Source organism: Anopheles ziemanni, chromosome 3 (genome assembly GCF_943734765.1).
Source record: "Anopheles ziemanni chromosome 3, idAnoZiCoDA_A2_x.2, whole genome shotgun sequence".
Classification (NCBI taxonomy): domain Eukaryota; kingdom Metazoa; phylum Arthropoda; class Insecta; order Diptera; family Culicidae; genus Anopheles; species Anopheles ziemanni.
In genome coordinates this window covers 77,001,291-77,024,501 of record NC_080706.1, presented here as the reverse complement: position 1 = coordinate 77,024,501, position 23,211 = coordinate 77,001,291, and the positions used below count along the sequence as shown (strand labels likewise).

Here is a 23,211-nt window from a genome sequence, read left to right as displayed (position 1 = left end):
ACAAAGCAAAGCGGAAATCTGCAGGCACAGTTTAATTTAAAGTTTGTAATAGGAGTGAAATGAAACGTTTTCGTGATTTTGGGGACAATTTCGAATCGAACGTTGCATTTACTCTTGGGAAAAAGATGGTGCTGCAACGTGATGAACCAACGCAGAATAAAATTAACAGTAAAACTTCTACACTCTTCGTAAACTCTACAAGGTTAGACCCTGCAAGCGGGCCGTGTTACCGGGCCCTGTAACCGAGATCTGTCAACGGGCCCTATAAACTGAGTCCTGTAAACGGACACTGTAACCGGGCCCTATAAACGGGCCGTGTTACAGGGCCCTGTAAACGGGTCCATTAACCGGGCCCTGTAAATTGACCGTGTTACCGGGCCATGTAACCGGGTCCTGTAAACGGACCCTTTAAACGGGCCGTGTTACTAGGCTCTGTAAACGGGCCCTGTAAACTGGCCCAATTACCGGGTCCTGTAAAATGGGTCCTGTAACTGGGCCGTGTAACCGGGCCGTTTTACCTAGTATTCCCAAAAAGGACTAGATTGTTCGTGTTGTTCATATGAAAAATCGGCTTTAGATGAGCATGTGTGATATGACGGATTGGGGTTCGGATTCGGAGATCCGGATCTCATAATGGATTTGAATCGAAAGATTCGAATCCCTGTAGGGATTCAGTTTCCCCATCACTACTTGTGAGCGTCGACGAATTGCTGGTTCCAGCCGTTCCAGGAACAAGAACGACGCTGCAAGTTCTGGAGCAGGGAGTTATCAAAGAGGAACATTTATTTGAGGTTTATTGTTTTATAGGTAATTTAATTCATCAAACGCTAAATGAAAGATCATAAGATTTGCTTTCAAAAACATGATTTTTGATTTTATCAATTTTTTGTACATCATTTCATGATCAAACGTCTGACACTGAATAATTTTACTGTGCCCCTTCTTTTGGCGACGTCTCTGAGCTTTAAGCAGCTATAAAAAAAACGAGATAGTGATGGAAAATTGGAATTACAGTTCACTGCGTTCTTTCTTACTGTTCATATCCACATAGCGAACTCATAGGAAACTCTGGTGAAACTCCTGTCAAACTTGTATGGAGTTTCGAGTTTCCCGAGTTCGCTAAGTGGACACGCATTTGTTTCGGTCTTCTTCGCTTCTTCTTAATCCGTCAGTTATTAAACGTCAGAACCAGGGGCTTTGCTAGTGCTGTCAAGAGTTTCCTACCAGTTTCCTACGAGTTTCCCAGCTGTTGCGGGAACTGAGTTCGTCAGTTCGTCGGAGGAGAGTTCGCTATGTGGAGATGAACAGTTACGGAATCCAATTCAGACATTTCACAGAACGCAAAAGTATTTGGGTGTTGTGTGCATTTTATACTAGCACCAAAGCAACAGAAAACGACAAATATTATTTAAAAGTTTTGTTTTCCGGAGACCAAAACTGTGCTTAATTTCAACGAGTGAAAAAAAAGACGATATTTACAAGTAAATCATCCAAAGGAACGGAACGGTCTGGGTCCCGAACGAAATGGTCCACTCTATTCGACAAGTTGTTTTTGCATTTTGTACCGTGACTTTATTGAGTTGATCGGACGCAAACAGTCTTGAGGTGTTTCTTTTCCTCTTGGTGATTACGAATATTATATCAAGAGTTTCTTAAGCAAGTTGCAAGTTAAGTGTGAAGCTTGAAAATACTGCCGCCCAAGATCATTTAGAAACGTTTTCCGGAGGAGAAAAGATAGGCAGGATCCCAAATTAAGTTACTGCTTAGTGTGATAAGACTTCGTGTTATTCCTTTTTTTGTTGGTGGTGCATCATTTCACGGATGTGCTGTGTGCTAACGGAGATTCTTATTAGTAGCCAGTAGCGAGCAAGTGCAAAATGATCACCGTCGATAAGATCAAGGAATGTTTTCCCATTCATTGGTACGTGTGGAACAACGATTATCAGGAGCTGCAGCAGGCCATAAATGACAAATCGGTAAGTATCGGCCCACGGGCACCCTCCAACCGCAGGGGATGGCCATATTGCTGTGCCAGCAAAACAGGAAGAAACGCGCATTAATTGAATTAGTATAAACTGCGGTGTCGGTCTAATTTGATTAGAAAATGTTTGCGTACCAAGAGATGTAACATGGGAACGCGTATTAACTGGCGTTATGAAATTTCTTTATGATTCATGGCCATTGATTTCCCTTGGGAAAATGGACTTTGATTAGAATATCGCAATCTCATCGTTTGTTACAATGCTGTGCCTTTCTTTCGCCTGATCTTGTCCTCTCTCCTAGCATGATTTGGAAAAGCTGGATCCCCGAGGGCGAACGCCACTCATGCTGGCCGTGAAGTTGTCCCACCTGGAATGCGTAAAGGCTCTGCTAGCTGCCAAATGCAATGCGAACGTGGAATGTGATGGATGGTCAGGTAAATATAGACCCGGAAAATGGATAGCTGTTTCATGAAATAATGTATATTCTGTACAGTTGTACAGGAGGCCGTCTGTTCCGGCGATCCGAACATCCTGACGGCAATTCTCGAGGTGCGCGATTTGCAGCGTCACATCAAACGGGTATCGCACGTGCCGCAGCTACTGCAGCACCTACAGGACACGCCAGACTTCTACGTGGAGATGAAATGGGAGTTCACCAGCTGGGTTCCGCTGATGTCGCGCGTCTGCCCGAGCGATACGTACAAAGTGTACAAGCGGGGATCGAACGTACGCATCGACACGACGCTGCTGGGCTTCGATAACAACACCTGGCAGCGGGGTAACCGGAGCTACATTTACAAGGGTCAGGCGACCACGGCCAGCATGATCGAGATCGATCACGACACGGGCGAGGTGTCGGTGGAGCACATGCGGAACATCGAGTCGGAGAACATCGACGGTATTCGGCCGTCGAAGGAAGCGGTCCACCTGCGCCTGCAAGCCCCCGTCATCTGCAATCACATCGACATGGAGAAGATCAGCTTCGAGCGCAACAAATCCGGCTTCTGGGGCTGGCGAAGCGAGAAGGTCGAGTCGATCAATGGCTACGAGTGCAAGGTGTACGGGGCGAGCAACGTCAAGTTCATCACGCGCACACGCAACGAACACCTCGGGGACAACGAGCAGGCGCGGGTGAAAAACTCGCGCACCCCACTGCAGCACTTCCTGGGCATGACGGAGGAGGACTACGACCATGCGGCGGCCGGGTCGAGTACAAGTGCACTTAGGGAACCGGCTCCAAACGGCACCGACGATCGCTCACCGGATGGTGCCGAAGGTGGTGCCGGAACAGCGGAAAGTAATGGGCCGGATGCGCCGTCCGCACCGACGGCGGAAGAGTACTTTTCCGATATCGATCTGAACGGGCGGGACGTGGGGAAACCAAAGAGAATCACTGCCAAAGAACAACACTTTAAGGCGAACATCTGGCTGAGCGAAGAGTTCCCGATCAAGCTGCAGGAGCAGGTGCTGCCCATACTGGACCTCATGTCCACCATGGCCAGCCCGCACGTGTCCAAGCTGAAGGATTTCATCACCATGCAGTTGCCCTCGGGATTCCCGGTGAAAATAGGTACGTGCGCGCGGAGCCAACATGCCAAGTTCTACTCAAATTGCAGCTTTCTTTTCCCGTATTTTAGAAATTCCCCTCTTCCACGTGCTGAACGCGGTCGTCACGTTCGGGAATGTGTTTGCGATCGAGCAGCCGGTTGCCCACGTCACCCACATACGGGAGAGTGACGATCGCACGACCTGCATCATCGACGACGCGTGCTTCGAGGCACCGAGTGGGTACGGGGTTCGGCGCGGTATCGCCGACTTCCGCTCGCAGCTGACGTTCGAGGACGAGGACGAGCTGATGCAGTTCGCGATCCAGCAGAGTTTGGTCGAGACGGGCAGCGAGAACGACAAGGTGGACATCTGGGAAGCCCTAAAAGCGCCCCGGCCCCTTACGCCGCAATACTACGAGGATGAGCAGCTGCAGAGGTATGGTGGGGAAAGGCACCGGGTGGCACAGCTTTTCAACCCATTCCAGCCAAAGGCGTGGGGGGCCTTTGAACTATGTTTCTTGTTATTATTGTTTCTCCCATTTTGCTGCATATCCCGATTTTTTAATCTTCTCCATTCTGTTTTCTCTTTTTCCATGTTTGTTCGAACTGAAATTCTAAACGACTTCAAATAATGCATGCCGCACCGATAATGCATGTTAAAACACAACAATAATCCGTTTTTATTTGTTTCCCTTCTCGCACGTGCGTGGCCACCGTATCTCGCAATATTCGTATTCTTTTGCTTGACCACCCTTGGCGTGGTGTTCCGTAGTTCACCTAATCGTTCCGCTTCGACCGATGGGAAGAAATCGAACTCCAATTCCCTCATGGGTAGCATGCTGCCGGCATCTATTGCCCGAAGCCCGTTGAAAAAGTTGTTTTCCAAAAGTTAATCGACGAGTGATCCCCGGGCGTCAGGGGTTTTTTTTTCTCCAATATGTTACCACGTCATATCGATTAAAAAAAATATTTTTTTTTTATTATTGAAATTATGTTCTTAAAAATTCCCTCTACGGTCCACCAGCAGGGATGTATTTATTTATTAAAAAATACTTTCTTATCAGCCCTCCAACGTCCTAAACATATGTGAACAGTGGTCGAGATTGTGTTTTCCTTTCTATTTCTTTCCCACTGGTCTGTAGTGATGTAGGCAATGGTAATATTCTTTTTGCTCTATTTTTTCCTTTTTTATGATTTTTGTTTTGTTTCTTTTTCTAATTCATCGATTAGATTTGACCAACCTACCATTGTTTTTTTTTGCTAGAAATTTTAATTATTACCATTCTATTTTTGCTTCGTATGCAGTGATCTTTTTTTTTTTTTGTCCAATGTTTAACGTTTTGCCACAACTTCGACTTATTTATCAGCGAGCTTTTGACATAAACATTTCTTTCGCAAACTGAACTGAATGTGCAAAGTGCAAAAACATATTCCTTTCAATGAAGACTGTTTCAAAGGACACACTACGTACTACGTCGAGGTAGATTAAGTGATCACAGCGATAGGATTATGCTTTGATGCAATGATATTTTAGCAGTTAGCTTCGACAAACAAATTCTTCGTTTGGCTTGGTACTTGCAACACCACGTATGCTCGACTGCGCCAATCCATCACGCATAATATATTTCCCCTTGCCTCTCTCTTTTTCTCTCCCTCCCCCCCCTCTCTCTCGCTTTCTCGTTTGAAAATCACATCCTACACGCAATCACGATCGTATCGCTAGTACCAGTAACAACAACCCACACCATGGTTCGCTTCTCTATGTTGTGTAATTCACAGAGCTTTGCAAGAATCACTGATAACCGGATTTCAAAGCAGTGCCCACGTGGCTTCCGGGGGTGCCGGTGCCGAGGCGGGCACTCTTCCGCCAGCGGTGGCCCTCGACCATCGCGTGACGGCGGGATCGGGCATCCACCAACCGGACGACGACACGCCGCCCGACTATCTGGACCCGAATCTGGAGCTTGCCATCAAACTGAGCCAGGAGGAAGAGCGCCGTCGTGAGGAAGATCTCCGGCGGGAGGAGGAAATGCTGGCCGAGGTGCTCCGGCTAAGCTTGCAGGAGAAGTAGTAGTTTCCAAAACCGTTCCACTGCGCGCTGGCCACCATGCTTTCTTTTCGACAGGTTTTCGTTTTTGAATGTTTTGATCCTGACAAAAAGGCACAGAGTAGCGACATTTGGCCCCGTTCCCGTAAAGGTCCGAATTCAAACGAAAAGAGCGATAAAGTATACCTCGATACCGGAAGTATTTACCCAATTATCTGCAAATAATCTGCAAAACGAAACCCTGCTTGCCCGTCCGTACGCTTCACGAGGATTCCAGTAGCTTCCGTTTTACTAGAATATTATAGCCCATTCGGACGAAACAAAATCCGATTCTTTGCACACAAATACACACACAGAACACACGGAGAAGAAAAAACAAAAAAATCCTTCCGCAACGAGAGAGAGACTACTTAATGTAATGATATAATATACAGACCTATATATATATATAAATATAAATATGAAGAAAATTGATTCCTAAATCGACCCTAACGATCAGACCCTACATACAATATACCGTGCACAAGAGGGTGCATGCGCCAAAGCTGTACGATCCGAGGTCAGTTCCGGGAAGGGGGTACATTCTCGATAGCAAATTCGTTTAAAAAGCTTCCCTTCGCGAACGTTGGGAGAGAGGGCGGAATGAACACTGAACGACAAAAACAAGTAACACTATTTTATACTAATCGCTTCATAATCAGTCAATAAATTTTATCTATTTATATACTAACTAATGATAGTAGTTGTTTCACTACCCGAGGGGTGGGTTTTTGAAAGTATGCGTTGTGGAACTTTTATTTTCTGTTAATTTCCCTCGCGTACCCGTCAACCCTTTTTCTTTCGTTGGTGAAATCATATGCGTTCGTTATTGGTTTAATCTATACATTTCAATACATTCTTGTTACTCCACCCCATTGGCGCTGCACGATGCTCCGTTATCTGCGTTACGTTTACTCAAAGCGGAAGAAAACAACTAAAAACCCATGTTTTTGCATATATGCAAAAAAAAAAAACAACTCGCAATGTTTTACGTGACGCAAACTCACACGCACACAACACTTTATGATTGGTCTGGGAAAACCCCCGGTGAGGCTTCCCCGTGCGGCAGAAGTTAGCCGCAGCTCAGCAGCAAAATCGGGACAGGGAGGGGGGTTGCTTCAACAGGGGTGTCATATTTGCTTTGCACCCGGATATGTTACCACGAGCACGAACAAAAAGGAAAATGGGGTGCATTAATTACTACAAACTTGTACTTGGTCCTCGTGAACGTGAGGCGTGGCTTGCATTATGGTCGGATCCCTACTTGCTACACTATTTACAAAGGATCCAACGACCGCGAGGGGTACTCGGGTCGGTAAAAGAATCGTCCGGTTGAGGAAAGGAATAAATGCACTGCGTGTACGGAGCGGGGTAGGGACTGGGTTCGGGGTTGAGGTTTTGGGAATTTAAATATCGTCATAATCTTCATCCATGCCGGGTATGGTGGAGGACATTGCCGAGTAAATTGGTGGTGCTGCTGATAGCGGACTTTGGATGATGGGAGTCGTGGCGGGGGTCGACGAGGACGAGGATGATGTTGTTGCGTGGTGCTGGTGCTTGCTACTACTGCTGCTGCTGCTGCTCCCCCCGGAGGTGGCCAAGTGCTTCGGAGTGGTCGGAGTACTTCCATCCGTTGTCGTAAAGGATGCCGTTGCGAGACTGCTGAGATCAATTTTGATCGTTGGCTGGATGGTAGTGGACCCCCGGGTCGAGGATGACGTCGCGGACGAGGAGGCGGGTAGCTTAACATTGGAATAGTCGAGCTTAATCACCGGCTCGAGCGTGGTGGCCGCGGTGGGCGACGACGCCGACGACGACGACAGTCGCTCAAATTTGTAGCTTATTTGGGGTGTGATGGCACCGATGGTGGTGTGTTTGCTCGCCGTGCTGGGCGTCGTGCCGGCCGGCGGGAGATTTGGTAGGATATCGATTTTAAACGGCAAACGGGGAACCGTCGTCGCCGGAGCGCCCCCGGCTGGGGCGGAGTTGAGGCGGGTCAACTTGGGCGGTGGCGGGCTGCTCGTTCCCTCCAGTGGTATTTCTTTGTAGAAGTTTAAACTTGCCGTTTGACTGACACTCGCTTGGCGCTTCGGGTGATGATGGCTGTTTTGGCCAACCATGCTTGTTGCTGACGCTGGCGAGTACGATTCGGACCGCTGGAGCATGGTGGGGCTATCGTAGTGCTGTTGATGATGGAAGGTGCCCCCCACCGCTGGGTTACCACCGTTCGAGAACGACACCGACGACGAGGAGGTCGATGTGGATGCGGGAGAGGTTCCCTCAGCACCATAGCCGGCCTCCGAGCCGGACAGATCCTCGTTGATACCGATGTCCGGGATGTTTTTCACCAGATCGCGCAAAAAGTCGAACCGGCTCTCCGAGATGATGCACTGCTTCATGTGCGACGGGGACAGCGTCTTTGCGTTGCGCGCATTTGTGACTTTCAGCGTTTTCGTTAGCAACGACTCGACGAACAGTTCCAATGTCCTAGGTACGCTACCAATGAAAGGGAAGTTTGGTTAAGGAAAAAAAAGAAGGGAAAACTCCCTTTCGCTATTGTTCTTCAAAGAGTAAAACACTCCTGGCTACAATAAAAGTGTGTGTTTTGAAAAGGATATAGATTATGACCGGAACCGCTTGTGCCACTTTTCCCACTTCTTCATCCGTTTGCATTATCTTCTTGATGCGACCCTGCAGAAAAGCGACGAAAAAGTAAAATGAAACATTTTCCCCCCCAGAGGACATTTGTTTGTTCTAGCCGGTTGGCATGCACACCCGACACACTCACCGCTGGAAATCGTGCGTTGTACTTTTTCTTCTTCGATGGCATCGTACGGCGGAACGTTGTATAGCGAGGACTGGACAGAAAATGTTCCTAGCGGATGATGCAAAACACGGAAAGCGTCTCCAAAAACCCTCTCCCCCAGTAGCTACTGCGATGCGAAAGTTTATCAATTTAGATCTGCTTCAAATCATCGGTAACACATCCGCGAAATCCGAATCGGCAAACGCTACCCTTGCACGGGTTCGATACGGACAAAACACTGCCTATTGCACTGGCCAGAGCAAGTTTCTAAGCTGCGTTCAATTTGGCAAAGTTTCGATGCCGACGAAAACAAACACGATATCGATTGTGCGCTTAAAATTTAGCGTTCTGAAGACCAATCTCGCAGTACAACCAAGTAGTGTTTTCAGAATCGGGATTCGGAAGATTCGAAGATTCGATCCCTAGACGGATTCCAAAGATTCGAATCACATTTGACGGATTCTAAAGATTCGAATCCCATCTGACAGATTCTAAAGATTTAAAATAACAAAAAAAATTGACGGAAACCTTTGACAGTCCGGTTAATGTAGTTTGCTTTTAGAACGGCCGTTGTGTTGTGGAGTGCTATTGCGGTTGTGGCGATTGTGTTGATTTTAAGTAAAATTTTGCGTAATTTGAGCTCACACAAAGGCAGATTTGCAAGGATGCTGCTCACTGCCACGGTTATCTGGCCGTCGGCGGTCGGGAGTACTACGACCGGAAGGTGCTGTCTCGGTTTCTTAGACTACTGAGGATGGCCAAAGATCCCGCGTTGCATATTGCTATTGGTCAGGTGTTTATGTTCACGTTGCAGGGTCTTGTAAAGTGCGAAACGGACGACGAAACGCTGTCTTGCTTTTTGATCAAGCTAGTGAAGCAGGTGAATGAAGCACATGCTTATCTGAAGCAGGCTTGTGCTATCTGGTTGCCGTCGAAAAGTGCAGAAAGTTGCTGCCGATACGCAGTTGTCCGAGAAAGGCGTTCTCATCAAGGTACCGGATAAGTAAGGCTGGGTCCTCCAGAAAAGGGAAAATTGTCGTCAGTGCTCGTCGTTTTCCCTTTGTTTATAGACAATATTTGACACTTGAGTATAATCAATATGGTGGACATGAAATCCCCTATTCGATAACCGTATTCATTAACCGTGCTTTGGTGGTGGTCCAATCCAATGGTGGTGTAATTGGGGTGGCCTAATTAGAGCAGGTGTAATATGCAATAAGTGTTCATTTTTACCTGGTTGTACGTTTAATCCGATTTGTAAAAGATAGACAAATTCATAGGAAAGAATATCTTCTATTGATAAGCCTTCGTGGTAACTATATAGATTTTTCTATATCATAAAATCAGAAATTATTGAAAATTGGGACGACCGCTTCCCACAGTGCGACGGTGCTGTTTACCTTTTTGAACTGTCATCGAAACGTGTGGTATGATTGTGGGGGAAATTGTTTCGTAAGAACTTCCATTGCCCGGTAAAACACACGAAAAGTGTTTCGCAAGAACGAAGATTACCTTGTTAATTCGGTGAATGTAGCGAAAAGCGGTTGCGATTGCGTTTGTTTTTCCGTATGGGACATCTGGCGAAAATCGGAGTCGGTTGGTAAGTAAAACTTGTGCTCTGTGCTGTTCCATCCCAGCAAGCGAGTTTTCCATTGCTCAAAAGTTCCATATTCGTGTTTTTCAGGGCTATCATAAGCGTGATTGGAATTGGTGCGTTCGTAGCATCGAAACAGTCCGTAGATAAAAATCGTTATGAGAATATGAAAGTTCGCGAACGAATGCGACAATCTAACGTTGGTGAATACGAAGTAAAAGAAGCGCGCCGATTCGACGTTTAAAGGGTGGTGGAAAAAAAAAAGTACAAATTTGACAAAAATCTGTTCATTGGCATTGAAACAGCTTTAAAAAACAAAACAGCAATCCTCTAATCGTCGAGAATCTTCGTGTTGCATCCAGGTCGTGAAAACTCCATCAAACCATCAAAATGAGCATGCCCGAGCTGAATGCGGCCCAACAGGCCAAGTTGCAACTAATGCAGGAGATGGAAATCGAAATGATGTCCGACTTGTACAGTCGCATGACGCAAGCTTGTCACAAAAAATGCATCCCCCCGAAGTACGCCGATTCAGAGCTGGGTACGTAGAGCGGTTTCACCCTCACCGACTGCTTTGATGGTATTAATTTCTTGTTCTGGTTATTTCTTCGCCAGGCAAAGGAGAGTCCGTCTGCATCGACCGGTGTGTGGCAAAGTATCTGGAGGTGCACGAACGAATTGGCAAAAAGTTAACCGCCATGTCAGCACAAGACGAGGACCTGAAGAAAAAGATGGGCGTGTGAAAACGTTTAGGAAACTACCACATATTGTAGATGTAATTTCTCGTACATACAGCTTGTTTCATTTCCCATCCTCGTTTGTTAATTGTTTAGTATGCGTGTAATAACATGACCAGAGCATGGCATTGCACTTATTCACAATCCCACCATGATCCACAGTTCATCCTCTCCTGGGACCCGAATTGGCCGAATTTGTCAGCATAGATTACATTGCATATGCTACGGAACACGCTGAAGACACAAAGGAATCTCCCGATTGGAAGAATAAACGACACGGTGGAGGATTGAAGTAAAAATATCGTTTGTATTTCGTATCGATTAATCACTCGTCCCGCAATATCGCCAGCTCTTCCGGTATTGCGTGCACGCGCAGTTGCTTTTCCATCATCAAATCGAGCAGTGCAGACAGTTCCTGAGGCGCACAGGATGAACCATCAAGGTAGAGCGCCTTATTCCACGGACAAGCTTCAAGTGCAGCGTACAGTGTCCTCCGGCATTGATCCAAAACACTGACTCCGGGTGCAGCGTTCGGTTGATCGAATAGCTCCCGTAAGTACAAACGCCACAGCAATGCGTTCTGGTGTAGGGAACTTACCGGGGACTTAACCGCACCACGCAGCAGGTTCAATATCCTTCGCTTGTACGGTATCTCTTCTGTCTGTTCCGCTTGGTTGGCCAGCGATGCGCGGTAACGAGCGGCTACGGCTAGCAAAAGAACGCCCTTTGGCGTGAGCCGTTGCCCGACCACGTGGCGCAAACTGAACCAGGGCAAGTGCGGGTGGAAGATAACCGACTGAAGTATGTTCAGGCATGAGGGAAACTCTCCAAGTGTACGATCCGCTACGTCAAGGAACGTTTTTATGCTTTCCTGGTGCGTAGGACCGGCGCGGTTTCCACACAACTGACCGATGTGGAAAAGCTGTAGGTAGATGCGGTACAAACCATTGCGCAAGTACCGATGCCGGGGATTGGTGGGTTCGTTGAAGAGGTAAAGGAATGTTTCCAGCTGTTTGATGGCCTCGGAAAGGCTGGACCGTACCAACGCCAAGTAAATAACGTACGCTTTGATCGAACCTATTAATCCGTTAGGCAGAAAATGCTGCTCCACGGTTAATGGAGCCGCACCGAGTTCCGTTTCTTTTCGAACGCCTCGATTAACGCGATCATTGAGTTTCTGTAGGGTTGACAGTTTTACCGTGTCCGGAGGTACCGTCGTAGACGTTTCCTGTTTGTCACCTTCAAAATTTAACTTGTCCGGGTTTAGGGCAAGGTTCGTGAGGGCCTCAACAGCTTCTGCCCTCCGACCATTTACCAGCAGCATATCGACCATCGTTAGAACAAGCGTGAACAGATCCGTATTATTGTCGTCTTCGGTTAAATTATTGTGGCCTTCTTCCCGATTGGAGCAGCACACCTGCACGGAGGTTGTGAAAATTTTCCGACACGCTCCACTCGAAAGGCCGGTCATTTCGTACTCCAGCAACCCGTACTCGGCGTACACGAGAAGATTGTTCTGATTGGTGCTGTGCGTATGTTTAAGAACATTTTTAACTCGCGCACGAATCGCTTTAATTTTCCCCTCACCGAGTTCCCCCGCGCAAATCTTTTCCGAAATCACAAACATCCGTTGTAGTTGCAGGTAGAGTATCAGCAAGATTGCACTTTGGGTACCTTCAAAATGGTCTATGGCTATGGTTATAAATTGTTGCGCCAACTCGACGTATGATTCGTGGGCAAGATTCGCATCGACATATGACGGCGCTACGCTGAGTTGTTTGATGAGGGCGTACAGTTCGTGATCAAGCGCACGATTCCGGTACACATCCAGCAGCAACGGTAGCAGTTGTTCGGAGCAGTCCGATTCGTACGGTTCCTCGCGGAAACACTCCAGATCTTCCGAGAGCAAACTCGAGGCGAAAGGAAATTTGAGCAACCGCAGCACGGTGAGGGTAAGTTCGAACGAGTAACGCTTGTTGATGAGTGGGTAGACGAACCCGATGACGTCGTCATTCAACACCATCCGCTGTGGGTCGCTAGTCAGTCGGGTCGTTCCCGCAAACGGAAGATACTGAAAGGCGGACCGAAGCAACTCCACGCGCAGCCATATCTCGTTCATAGGCAGACCCGATCGCAGTATCAGCTCCTCGTACTCGATCAGCTGCGGGAAGTGTTCGGGAGAGGAAAACAGGCCACCACATTCGGATGCAAAGCGACCGCCCACGTTCATGCTGACGGCTAACTGTACCATCCCGAACATTAGCTCATTCAGTCCGGCCTGCCGGCAGAAGGTGGCACAATTTTTAAACAGCTGCAGCATCGTTTCGTCACTCCTGCGGGCCATAAACAGCGATCGGGTGCTCTTTTCGTACAGCTTCAGCACGTCCGGCACGATGCATTGGGCCATGGCGCACTGTTTGTTACGGATGAGGGCACCCCAGAGCGTCACGTTTGTTTCGTCTTTCACGATTGCCCGCCGAATCAGGTCGAGCACCTCATCGGTCGGATGCACGCGCACGATCGCATCCAGGTACAGGTGCAGCAGTCTATCGTCAGCTGGAAAGTGACGTCGGGCTCGTTCCACAAGCGAGAGCTCTCGTTTATGATTCTGATAGCTATCCAAATGGATCGGATGGTCCTGCCGGTAGCGTATGAGGTCGATCCATTTGTCAACCGTTTCGTCGGTTCGTAGCGACCGTTCCAACGTTTCCTCTCGGGACAATATTTCCTCTTGCGATTGCTTTGTACCCTCATTATTTGTATCTTTTCGGCTTATCCTATAGTAGCGCCTATGTCGTTCCAATGAAGTACCCGTTCGATTAAAGTCTTTCGCACCCAGAGGTCTTTTCGTCGCTAACCGATACCGAGGACACGCCGGACGATGAAGCTTCTCAACGGTAAGGTATATCTTCAACGGATCTACATCGGTGTAGTACTCTACTTCGGATATCCTCACAGTCGCTTGTCCAACGGTGGATGGGTCAGGTGTGTCACTAGAACTTTCCGATTGCTCCGACGAGGCGCTTCTACTCCTACGTTTTCCACGTTTCTTTTTGTGCTTTTTTAGGTGTTTCTTTTTCCGTTTCTTGGATAGTCTACCCTTCTCGGAGGGTGATTCCTCATCGTGCCTCCCCTGGTTGACATTGTCTGCCCGATTATCCTCGCTGGAGGAATCGTCCTTGGCTTCTTCGTTCGAGGCAGAGAGTGGTATAAAACTTTGATTCGTTAGCCAGGAAAGATTCTCCTTAGTGTGTTTGGAGACATCTGATTGGAACGAACAATAACAAGCTCGTAAGAATGTTTCAGTTAGAAATCTGCATGCTGCAATTATGTTTTACTTACCATCACTTGCATCATTTGATGCCGCGCTATATGCAGGAAATAACGACATTTGCAGTCCACAAAAGGTAAAACTATCGATGAAACTAAGCCGCAGATAAACAGCTGTGATATGATTCTGTTTACAAATATTGCATTTGACATATTGACCCTTTGGAAACGTTACGGGGTTCATAGCTTGCACCGTTACTAAGCGTTACCGTCGCGGGTTGCTCAGCTGCACTGCACTGCAGCAAAAATTATTGATGTTAACACGTTTTGGATATGTAAATTCACTCCCCAATTAGTTTCGCCACACTGTTTGTGAGTCTTCGTAAATGGAAAAAGAATCATAGAGTACAGGAACATGTTTTAAAATATATCGGCATCATAGAAATTGGTTTATATTGTGGCAAAATCCTACTAAACTTAAAAACTCATAACACAAATTCACTCCTGGGTATTAATTTATATTTCAAAAGGATAATCTGTGCGTACAGAAGTACTCGAATTAATTGCAAGAGTACATCTATTTTTCGAGCGCATCTGTATTGAATTCATTAAGGAAATCGATGAAACGGTTAGTCAACGGAGTTAATTTTAAATCAAAATGAGACACTACCAAAAAAAAAAAACTAACACGATCCCTACACGGATACCAGCCTGAGTAGGTAGGAAGTCCGTAGTAAACGCTGAGAAAGCTTCTTTCCGGCAGTCAAGTAACGCTGAATAATGTTTAAGTTCCTAAGCCATGTGGGTAGGGGTGAGTCCCTCGATCAATGTGATGGCTCCAAGCCGTACGATTTAATCGTACGAAATTTTCCGTAGATTGTACATTTTAGCGCCTACATCTTACAGATGTGACTGTTTCTTCACCATTTCGACGATCGCCCGTGGTATGTCCATCGTCTGATCGTCGATCAGCACGATATCGAATGCATCCATGTAGCGGGGTAGGTTTAGTTCAGGCTAAAACGGTCAAAAGGAAAATGAAACATATTCGTTAATCGGATACGAGACAGATAACGTTGACAACGCCTAACACGAACTACATACGTGGTCGAAAAGAAATCCTATCTTGAGAATGTGCGACGACGACGGAACACCACTGGCCATGCCGGCATCTCCCAGCGAGTCGCCCATCACGATAACGTGATCCCGCGAGTGCACGATGTCGTAGTACTCAGTTCCCTCGAGAACTGTTTCATTTTTGTTGAACGTATGAATCATACGATCCTGCAGTCCGTTTAGCATACCATTATCACTAAACTGTAGAAAATTTGATACTAACTGTGAAGAAAAAGGAAATTGCGAATATATTAAACTACATCCAATCCACTTATTGGTTGTACCATGAACCTACGCGTACTAACCTTAACATTTGGATACATCACATTCGCATGTTTAAGTACAGAAAGTACACAGTTACCGAGGCCAGCGGAGAACACCAGACACGGTACGTTGTGCTCGTGCAGTTCCTTAAACATGTCGTGCGTACCGTCCCGAAGACCATCCTTATATCGTCCCGCCACTTCGTCAATATCTTCCTGGGGCAGTTGAAAGCCTCTGAAAGAGAAGAAATTAGAATTAAAATTCATTGTACCAAAATATAATTGACCACTTTGTGGTAAGACTCGTAAGACAAATTCGTATAAATTTGAATGTTCTAAATCTAACAAACGATAGTTTTGTCTGAACAAATTTAAACACCTCCTGTTTCACAATATTGGTTAATTCATCGGCATCGGTTTATTAGAACCGAAGTTTTGCTAACTTGAGATAACAAAACCCGGAGCTAATGAGTTCGTGAGTCGTACAACGAAACAGGTGATCTGGAAAATGATTGAAATCCTGAGCACATTATCCGCTCCATTCGAATAGATTTATGCCTGCATGTTAAAAGCGTTTGATAAGCTGCCAATATGTAGACCCCACCAACGCACTCTTGTTTGTTGTTGTTGTTGTTGGAACATCAGAAAAAGGAACAAGTTTGGAAAAATGGCAACAGGCATCAATATTATAAACATGTCGTCTATACAGTACAAGTTTTATAACTTTTTCTTTTTCCGTGAATGCGACAAGTAAACCGACGCGTGTGCAATCTATATAGACTTCATTGCCAGCATGTAACGTTACCAAAACAATTGTTAGAAGCGCGCTGGTATGCTGATAGTTAAAACAATGTAGTTGATTGACGGTACTGATAACTAAACGTGTGGTGTGATGAAAAAGAAACTATATAGCTCTGCGTAGGAAGGTAGTGAAATCCACTTACTTTAGTAGGTCACCCGTTTTCGACCACCATTCGATCATGTACCCCACTTTTTCCTCGTGCTCCATGTGGGGATCGATTTCGATTGGGCGGTACTTGTGGTACAGGTTGCGCTGCTCCAGAATCACATCCGCCGGGATCGATTTGCACTCGTTGAACATGCCGAAGCTGGTCAGCACCTTCTCGCCGTTGCTAAGACGCTGCTTGGTGATTGTGTAATCGAAGTCTGTCACCACCTGCAGCTTCTCCGTGCCACCGTTAACCAGTTCGTTCAGCATCAGCTCCACCTTGGCCGGGTCGCGAATCTTGACGTGGTCCCGCTGGAGGGCGGCCACTTCGCTCAGTTGAAACTTGCGCTGTCCCACCATAATACTACGTCGAAGTACCACTTGCCACAGCGGAATTTTTCCGACTGCCTTGAGCACGAATCGACCGAACACCCCGAAGCAGCGAATTCGACCACGTCTCTCGATGCACACGCACGGCCGTTCGCACACACGGTTCCTAGTGTCGCTTGCTACGTTACCGCGCGGTTGTTTTGGTTGTGACGACGAGCAAACAGCTAGAACGCGCGAATCGTAGTCGCCGTTGACGATAGAGTCGTGGCGTGCCTAGCACTGCGTAGACGCGGGCCGCTACCGGAGAGGGAACGAAAATGCTATTTTTACACAGACCAGATCCTCAGTCAGGAGCGTCGCAGTCCGTGGACAACTTGTTGCACTTCACCTTGCTCAAGGTTCGGCGGGGAAGGTGCGTTTGTTGTTGTACACAACCTTAAAATCAACAAAATATTTGCACTCCCAGATTAGTGGTGCTTGAAGCTGTCCAAATTTGTGATGGGCGTAAACTGCGTGCGTTAAGTACGAGATGCCGGATTTCTACGTTCTAGATTCTAGAGGAAAGATTCTTCGTTCGACTCGGTAGTTTTCGGTAGTGCACGGGAAGCGAAATAACCAGAAGTAGACGAGAAAACTGAACCAATTTTCACTTTCTTCCACCCTAATTGCGTGTGTGTATAAATACAACGAGGAGCAGATGTAAACAAGAACCGCGGTGCAGTTGTACTGTTTTCAAACTGTTGACATTGTCCACCTTCGTGCCTTCGGCACCAGCTGATACGTGGAATGTGATCTAAACAAATGACAGTACGAAATTAGCGGAGATGTACGCAATTTTTTATGTGGTCAATATTTTAAAGTACGTTAAAATTTCTTAATTCGTGATCGTGTTTCAATTCTTTTTTAGTGTGGTGCCCAAAGAATATATAAAAAATAATGATCTAAAAACCGGTCGTATACTTAGTGGAAAGTGATCTAAAATAAACACGGAGATGCACTTCGCTGCGCCGCTCTGTTTACAAATATTTTTTTTTTGTGTCGCTACCACAGCAATACCATCAGGGAAGGCGTATAAAAAAACGACTTGACCTTGAGGAAAGAATATTTTTATTCGTCTCTTGTTGCACGTTTTAACACGTCCCTTCAAATCGACGCTTTTCAGACTTCAGTTTACTTGCGGGCTAAACATTTTATGACCATCGCGTCGCTAACCAGCTCGCCGTCATTCTCATGCCTTTCCGCCTTCTTCTCCACCATCAGAATAGTCACCATCGAAAACATCATTATCGCCTTCTTCCGTGTACGGTTGAGCTGGATCGTTCCGGTATTCCGTGAGCATCGGTTTCGCGAGCAACCGTTTAGGAAACTTTTGCAGCAGGTAAATCCAGCAGTTTATAACACTACCATCGTTCGTATTTCGGATCGCTTCCGTTCGCCGCTCGTACAAGCGTGGGTAGTCCTCTAGGACATCGAGACGATCGAGCATCGGCTCGTCGATCTCGTAAATTTCTCCGTTGATAAAGTAGCCCGTTCCGGGGACATCGAGCAAGAAGGGAATGTTGTACCGCGAGCCAACGACTAGCGGATAACGGATGGTCGTGCTACCTAGGGCGACAAATTGCGCCCGCCCGTTGGCCACATTCGTTAGCCAGTGGTGATTGGGTTCACCTCGCTTTAGAGTACCGTAAACAAACACACGGCGTATTGTAGTAGCCATTGGAAATTATATTTTTCGACTCGAGAGATAATGACCTCACACTTTAAGGACCGTGGAAACGTTGGACTGCTGTAATATTCAACCGGTGCCGAACATAGACCTCGTGACCGGCAACACACGACTATCAATTTAGTGGCATACCATGACTGTTCCTAGACGCCGCAATCTCAGCAGACTATGACATCTTGCTTAAGTCGGCGAGAAAAAAAAAGAAAACACTACTTGACGATCACTATCTGGTGACTTTATTTTTTATTTCATACTTAATTTCTAATCTGCAACACAACCATCTTTTTGCAACTGGTGTGGACAAGTATGGAAGAATTTCTTTTACCGTTATGAAAAGAATGTGTAACATAAGTACAAATATAAGATTTTTCTGTTTAACAACCTCGCCGGTTCCAGCAGTGCCTTGCATTTTGTTTTTATTCGTCGCCTTTCAACAGCTCCTCGAAGATGTTCACCTTGCCGGGTGGGCGTCGGGAGTATGGTTTCTCCAGCGTATTCTTATACTCGGTCAGCATCGGCAGCTGTAGCAATCGGTCCGGGCAGTTGCGCAGCAGATACAACCAGCAAGGCACATTGCCACCCTCGATCCCGACGTTTATGTCCTCGATCTGACGATCGTACAACTTCCGGTAATCCTCCAGCACGTCGAGCTGCTCCATAAGCGGGTCGTCGACCTCGTAGATTTCGCCCGTTACATAACTCCCGGTGCCCGGTTTGTCCAGTAGAAACGGAATGTTGTACCGGGTTGCCAAGATCAGCGGGAACCGTCGGTTGGTCGAACCCTTGCAGATGAACTTGGCGTACCCGTTGTCCGCGTCGGCAAGAAGATGGTGGTTCGGTTCGCCGCGCTTCAGCGTACCGTACACAAATACACGGCGAAGGGCTCGATGGGCCATCACTTTCGATAGGATTCCGTCGCCACAAGCGGTACGAAGAATGTAAGGAACTTGTTGCGTTTCACTTTACTTACAGGAACTTTATCGCGTGTTCCTTAGGCACAGTTTGACTAGTTACGGTCGATGTAATGGTTACAACAGCTTATCGAAAATACGATAAAATTGAGGTAGATTTGATTGATTCAAACCGCCGTGCCTCTCGAGCGAAACCTGCATAAACTCATGAACGTTCGAAGCAGCACAACAGGAAAGCGAAACACCACAGATAGCAGCTCGCTCACGCACGAACGAACGTATGAAAACGACTAAAGTCAATAAAAACACACAAAACGAAGTTACTGTTCGCGGAGACACTGCTTTGGGAATAGCTTCTTTTCGGTTGTCTCCTTCTACGTTCCACGTTAGGACACCGGACACCGGTTTTTCGAGTCGTTCTTTTTTCCTCAAACCGGTTAGAGCAAACAGTCTTCGAAGACGCGGGCTTTGCCAAAGACTCCTTGCTGCAGCGCAGTCGACGATGGTCCGTTTTTTGGCCGCGTGATGACGATGGCCCGCGCCGATCTTTTGACAAGCCGGTTGACACTTCCGTCGGCTGGTGTGAGTGTATCCGTTGCACTGTTTTTCTTTTTCGCTTACTTACTCAAATATCCTTTTTTCGAATCTAAAAAATTCTACATATGACTTCTTTCAACAATATTATACCTTGGAGATCGCCCTCAATTCACTTGGATAAGTGTATAGATATAACATAACCAAAACCACGATGGTTATATGGGAGGGGCTTACTATCACTCCTGAAGGAAGCGTGAACTCGCGTTGATGCAAAAATATGAAAATTAAGGTAAGACCGTTGGACCGCTTACTTACTAGGTTCCTTGGCATTCTATGTGTACCGCTTAGTCTCAATAGACCAGAGGTTCCATTTTCGATGATTTAGAACGACTTTTGATCTTGACAGAATAGTTTTTATTTTTATTAGAATTTAAGGTGGGAGCTTTTACAATCTCCTACGAAAGACACGACTGTGCAGTCAAATTAAAACATGTCATTAATCGTGTTGATAAGTCACAGACATAACAAATGCAGCAATTGTAGCATTAGAGACGAACCGCCCTAGAAGCGTGTTACACTTTAAGATGGCCCCTATCATCGATAAGTCCCAGCTTCACCAAGTCTTCCGGATGTTTCGTTTTCATGTGAACACTACGCGCCTTATGATGTGCGAAAGACATCTCGCAGATGTAGCAACCGAGCGGCTTTTCGCCGGTGTGCGTCCGCATGTGTACCACCTTGTGCGTGGAGGTTCGGAAGCGCTTATCGCACAGGTCGCACTTGTGTGGCCTCTCGTCCGTGTGCACATTGAGGTGCTTGTTGAGCGTCGTTCGCATCAGAAACAGCTTCCCACAGATCTGACATTCGTGGTTTTTCTCCTGCGAGTGAGTCAGCTTGTGGCAGCGTAGCGTGCCGGCAAACAGAAATGATTTACCGCAGATGTCGCACGTATAATTCCGCTCACCACTGTGTATCCGCATGTGGCCCTTCAAATTGTTCTTCTCCAGGAATGCCTTCCCGCAGACGTCACACTTGAAGTCACGCTTCCGCAGGTGGACACTGTTGGTATGTGATTGGAGTTTGTTGCGGGTGGTGAAACTTTTCGGGCATCGATCGCACTGGTGTGGCCGCACGTTAGAATGGACGACGAGATGCGATTTGACGTTGTTTACCATTGCGCCGCAAACCGGACACACCGCTCGCCGTCGTCCATTGGATTTGTTCTTCTCTGTGTCCAACTCGTGGTGATCTATATCGAGAAGTTCTAACAATTCCCCCTCTATTTTCGCTTGTGCAATTTTCTTTTCCTCTTTAAGATATGCTTCCGGGTCGATCTGATCGTCGCCATAGGCTTGCTCATATTGTAGCTCTGTAGAGACGCTGATGTTTTGGTCACCGACGTGAATTGGATCTTCGGACTCATTTTGATCCAAAGCGGACTCAATTCCATTTTCATAATAACTGATAGAGGGAGGTTGTTCAACTACGATCATATCCGGTTCTTGTTCCACAGTACATTTGTCCGCTACGGTTACGTCTTCATTTTTACTTACTTTTCCGATGTTGATTCCAGCTGGTAGCTAGTAAGAGGAATTACAAATGACAACAATCTTTTCTAATAACTTTTTTTTTCAAATTACCTGTTTCAGTATTTCTTCACAATTCACCACCTTAGATGCTGCCCTCCGTTTTCTCTTACGCTGTATCTTTGGTTTCTGCTGGAGATCCGCCTCAGGAACTACTACCTTGTCCTGTTTGCTCATGCTATCCTGGACGCACTTTAAAATGGCCAACGACCGATCGCACTTCTTTTTAAATTTGAAAATTATGCACAGAGAACGCTCGCAATGTTGGCATATGAAGTTCGGCAGCATATCGTGCTTGTTAATCTGTAGGCACAGGGAATACATCAAATAGTGTGTTGGTGTCTCGGCCTTTACAAGAACACGGCATAAGGCTTACCTTTATAGCTAGTAAATCTAGAGCAAACTTTACAAAATTGCGTACATAGTACACATTACGACCCTGCACGTTGGAGTAGATAGTCACCAGCTGGTCGGTTGATAGGCACAGTCGACAGAGGCGATCGAAATTGTCCGCATAGTGCTGAAGATGATTGCTCTGTTCGTCCTCCTGATCTTCAACCGCATCGGCTATAGATTGCCCCGAAGTGAGTGTAGCCATTCCGTTCACAATTTGTTTAAGTTTATAGACGAGTGAAAGCGTTCACCGGCAGTTTGTGCTAGAGGGAACAATACCAACGGCAAAGTTCGATTTGTATTCGTCCCCCGCGACTCTTCTTCTTCTTCTTCTTCTTCGTCTGCGAGGATTTACACCAGTACGGCTGTTGAATCCAGCTTCCTGGGCCTTCGCCAGCTACTCTGGTGATGTAGACCTCTGTGGATTAAGGACCGGCAACTAAGGCCATATGCCCCTCCCCCGCGACTCCGAACGTAAACAAAACATCGAGCTTGAAGGAGGAGGATCAACAAATCAAAATAAACCCTCGTTTCTGGCAGCTGTTTATAGTGCCTAGTTCGGCTGAGGTTGGGTTTTAAATTTATACACTAGTGACCATAAACGGCTTGTAGTTTCTTGGGCAAGTATTTAGAGAGGCAAAGGTGAGAAGTAGAATTAAGGGTCAGTTTATGTACTTTATTGAAGCATAACCTGATTCACAGAGGTGCGTTTTACACCAGGGTTTAAAGAAAATTTTATCTTCACCATACTATACATTCGAGAGGAAGATGCTTGGAAGATGTTTGACCCCGGATGTGCAGAAGAACAATAGGGGAGCCGATATAAAGATGAGCTCTAGGAGCTGTAAGAAGATCTCACTGCCTCACAGCAAATTAGGCTCGCCAGGTTCCGGTAGGCGGAACTTCTTCTTCTTCTCCTTCTTGGCGTAACGACCATGTTGCCTGCGGATGCCTGCCCGTTAAGGGCTTACGAGACTTTTGCCCTATGTGTACGTAGAAAGCCAGTCCTCTCGTAGAGGGGTCGAGGTGGTGAGCCCCGGCGCTCATGGGCCGATTTTCTAACCGACGCTCCCGCTCGGCTGTCGCGGACCCCAGGCTGGAGATGTCATGCAAACAATAACGAACGACCCAGCCTGTAAAGTCCGTTTAGGCTGTCCCGAAGGATAGAAGAGGCGTGATAGGCCTGAATTGATGGCGTAGACGGAAAGGAAGGCTTAGACGAAACCGCCAGAAAATTATCGAATCCGAAATTGGACCACTTTGGCCAACGACCGTCAGCGGTTTCGGATGTAGCTTCATCAGGCTAAGGTCGCTCAGCAGTTGTAGTGAAAACTAAGTAAGTAAGTAGACCTTACACAGATTGTCATAGATCCCTGCT

The 23,211-nt window shown here is 46.7% G+C and overlaps 9 protein-coding genes across 10 annotated transcripts; 3 read left to right on the top strand and 6 right to left on the bottom strand.

Moving 5' to 3' along the window:
- Window positions 1-1,692: 1,692 nt before the first annotated feature.
- Window positions 1,693-5,695, top strand: LOC131286450 (ankyrin repeat domain-containing protein 13D). Its single transcript, XM_058315399.1, has 5 exons — window positions 1,693-1,976; window positions 2,284-2,416; window positions 2,476-3,552; window positions 3,620-3,965; window positions 5,309-5,695. Exons 1-5 carry the CDS (start codon window positions 1,878-1,880, stop codon window positions 5,598-5,600), a joined length of 1,947 nt encoding a protein of 648 aa, XP_058171382.1. The 5' UTR covers window positions 1,693-1,877; the 3' UTR covers window positions 5,601-5,695.
- Window positions 5,696-6,724: 1,029 nt separating this feature from the next.
- On the bottom strand, window positions 6,725-8,792 carry LOC131286876 (uncharacterized protein DDB_G0271670). Its single transcript, XM_058315883.1, has 3 exons — window positions 8,404-8,792; window positions 8,234-8,306; window positions 6,725-8,106 (listed from the first exon to the last, which is right to left on the bottom strand). The coding sequence occupies exons 1-3, from the start codon at window positions 8,443-8,445 to the stop codon at window positions 7,022-7,024; spliced, it is 1,200 nt and encodes a 399-aa protein (XP_058171866.1). The 5' UTR covers window positions 8,446-8,792; the 3' UTR covers window positions 6,725-7,021.
- Window positions 8,793-9,851: 1,059 nt separating this feature from the next.
- LOC131287128 (uncharacterized) lies at window positions 9,852-10,372 on the top strand. Its single transcript, XM_058316146.1, has 2 exons — window positions 9,852-10,021; window positions 10,106-10,372. The coding sequence occupies exons 1-2, from the start codon at window positions 9,990-9,992 to the stop codon at window positions 10,257-10,259; spliced, it is 186 nt and encodes a 61-aa protein (XP_058172129.1). The 5' UTR covers window positions 9,852-9,989; the 3' UTR covers window positions 10,260-10,372.
- Window positions 10,266-10,897, top strand: LOC131287126 (mitochondrial import inner membrane translocase subunit Tim10). The gene is made up of 2 exons (XM_058316145.1): window positions 10,266-10,556; window positions 10,631-10,897. Exons 1-2 carry the CDS (start codon window positions 10,406-10,408, stop codon window positions 10,756-10,758), a joined length of 279 nt encoding a protein of 92 aa, XP_058172128.1. The 5' UTR covers window positions 10,266-10,405; the 3' UTR covers window positions 10,759-10,897.
- Window positions 10,898-11,061: 164 nt separating this feature from the next.
- On the bottom strand, window positions 11,062-14,143 carry LOC131285522 (uncharacterized). The gene is made up of 2 exons (XM_058314380.1): window positions 14,095-14,143; window positions 11,062-14,016 (listed from the first exon to the last, which is right to left on the bottom strand). The coding sequence occupies exons 1-2, from the start codon at window positions 14,141-14,143 to the stop codon at window positions 11,078-11,080; spliced, it is 2,988 nt and encodes a 995-aa protein (XP_058170363.1). The 3' UTR covers window positions 11,062-11,077.
- Window positions 14,144-14,519: 376 nt separating this feature from the next.
- Window positions 14,520-17,188, bottom strand: LOC131287040 (7-methylguanosine phosphate-specific 5'-nucleotidase). 2 transcript variants are annotated; one of them, XM_058316055.1, is made up of 4 exons: window positions 16,346-17,188; window positions 15,440-15,636; window positions 15,127-15,356; window positions 14,520-15,039 (listed from the first exon to the last, which is right to left on the bottom strand). In XM_058316055.1, exons 1-4 carry the CDS (start codon window positions 16,708-16,710, stop codon window positions 14,923-14,925), a joined length of 909 nt encoding a protein of 302 aa, XP_058172038.1. In that variant the 5' UTR covers window positions 16,711-17,188; the 3' UTR covers window positions 14,520-14,922. The 2 variants fall into 2 exon arrangements, with proteins under 2 accessions (XP_058172038.1, XP_058172037.1); XM_058316054.1 differs by having other exon boundaries at window positions 15,127-15,360; window positions 15,444-15,636.
- Window positions 17,189-17,809: 621 nt separating this feature from the next.
- Window positions 17,810-18,532, bottom strand: LOC131290075 (putative gamma-glutamylcyclotransferase CG2811). Its single transcript, XM_058319458.1, has one exon. It carries the CDS (start codon window positions 18,395-18,397, stop codon window positions 17,909-17,911), a length of 489 nt encoding a protein of 162 aa, XP_058175441.1. The 5' UTR covers window positions 18,398-18,532; the 3' UTR covers window positions 17,810-17,908.
- Window positions 18,533-18,616: 84 nt separating this feature from the next.
- Window positions 18,617-19,844, bottom strand: LOC131290077 (troponin C-akin-1 protein-like). Its single transcript, XM_058319459.1, has one exon. The coding sequence runs from the start codon at window positions 19,300-19,302 to the stop codon at window positions 18,823-18,825; it is 480 nt and encodes a 159-aa protein (XP_058175442.1). The 5' UTR covers window positions 19,303-19,844; the 3' UTR covers window positions 18,617-18,822.
- Window positions 19,845-20,334: 490 nt separating this feature from the next.
- LOC131286760 (zinc finger protein 431-like) lies at window positions 20,335-22,106 on the bottom strand. The gene is made up of 3 exons (XM_058315758.1): window positions 21,817-22,106; window positions 21,495-21,743; window positions 20,335-21,434 (listed from the first exon to the last, which is right to left on the bottom strand). Exons 1-3 carry the CDS (start codon window positions 22,036-22,038, stop codon window positions 20,427-20,429), a joined length of 1,479 nt encoding a protein of 492 aa, XP_058171741.1. The 5' UTR covers window positions 22,039-22,106; the 3' UTR covers window positions 20,335-20,426.
- Window positions 22,107-23,211: the final 1,105 nt, after the last annotated feature.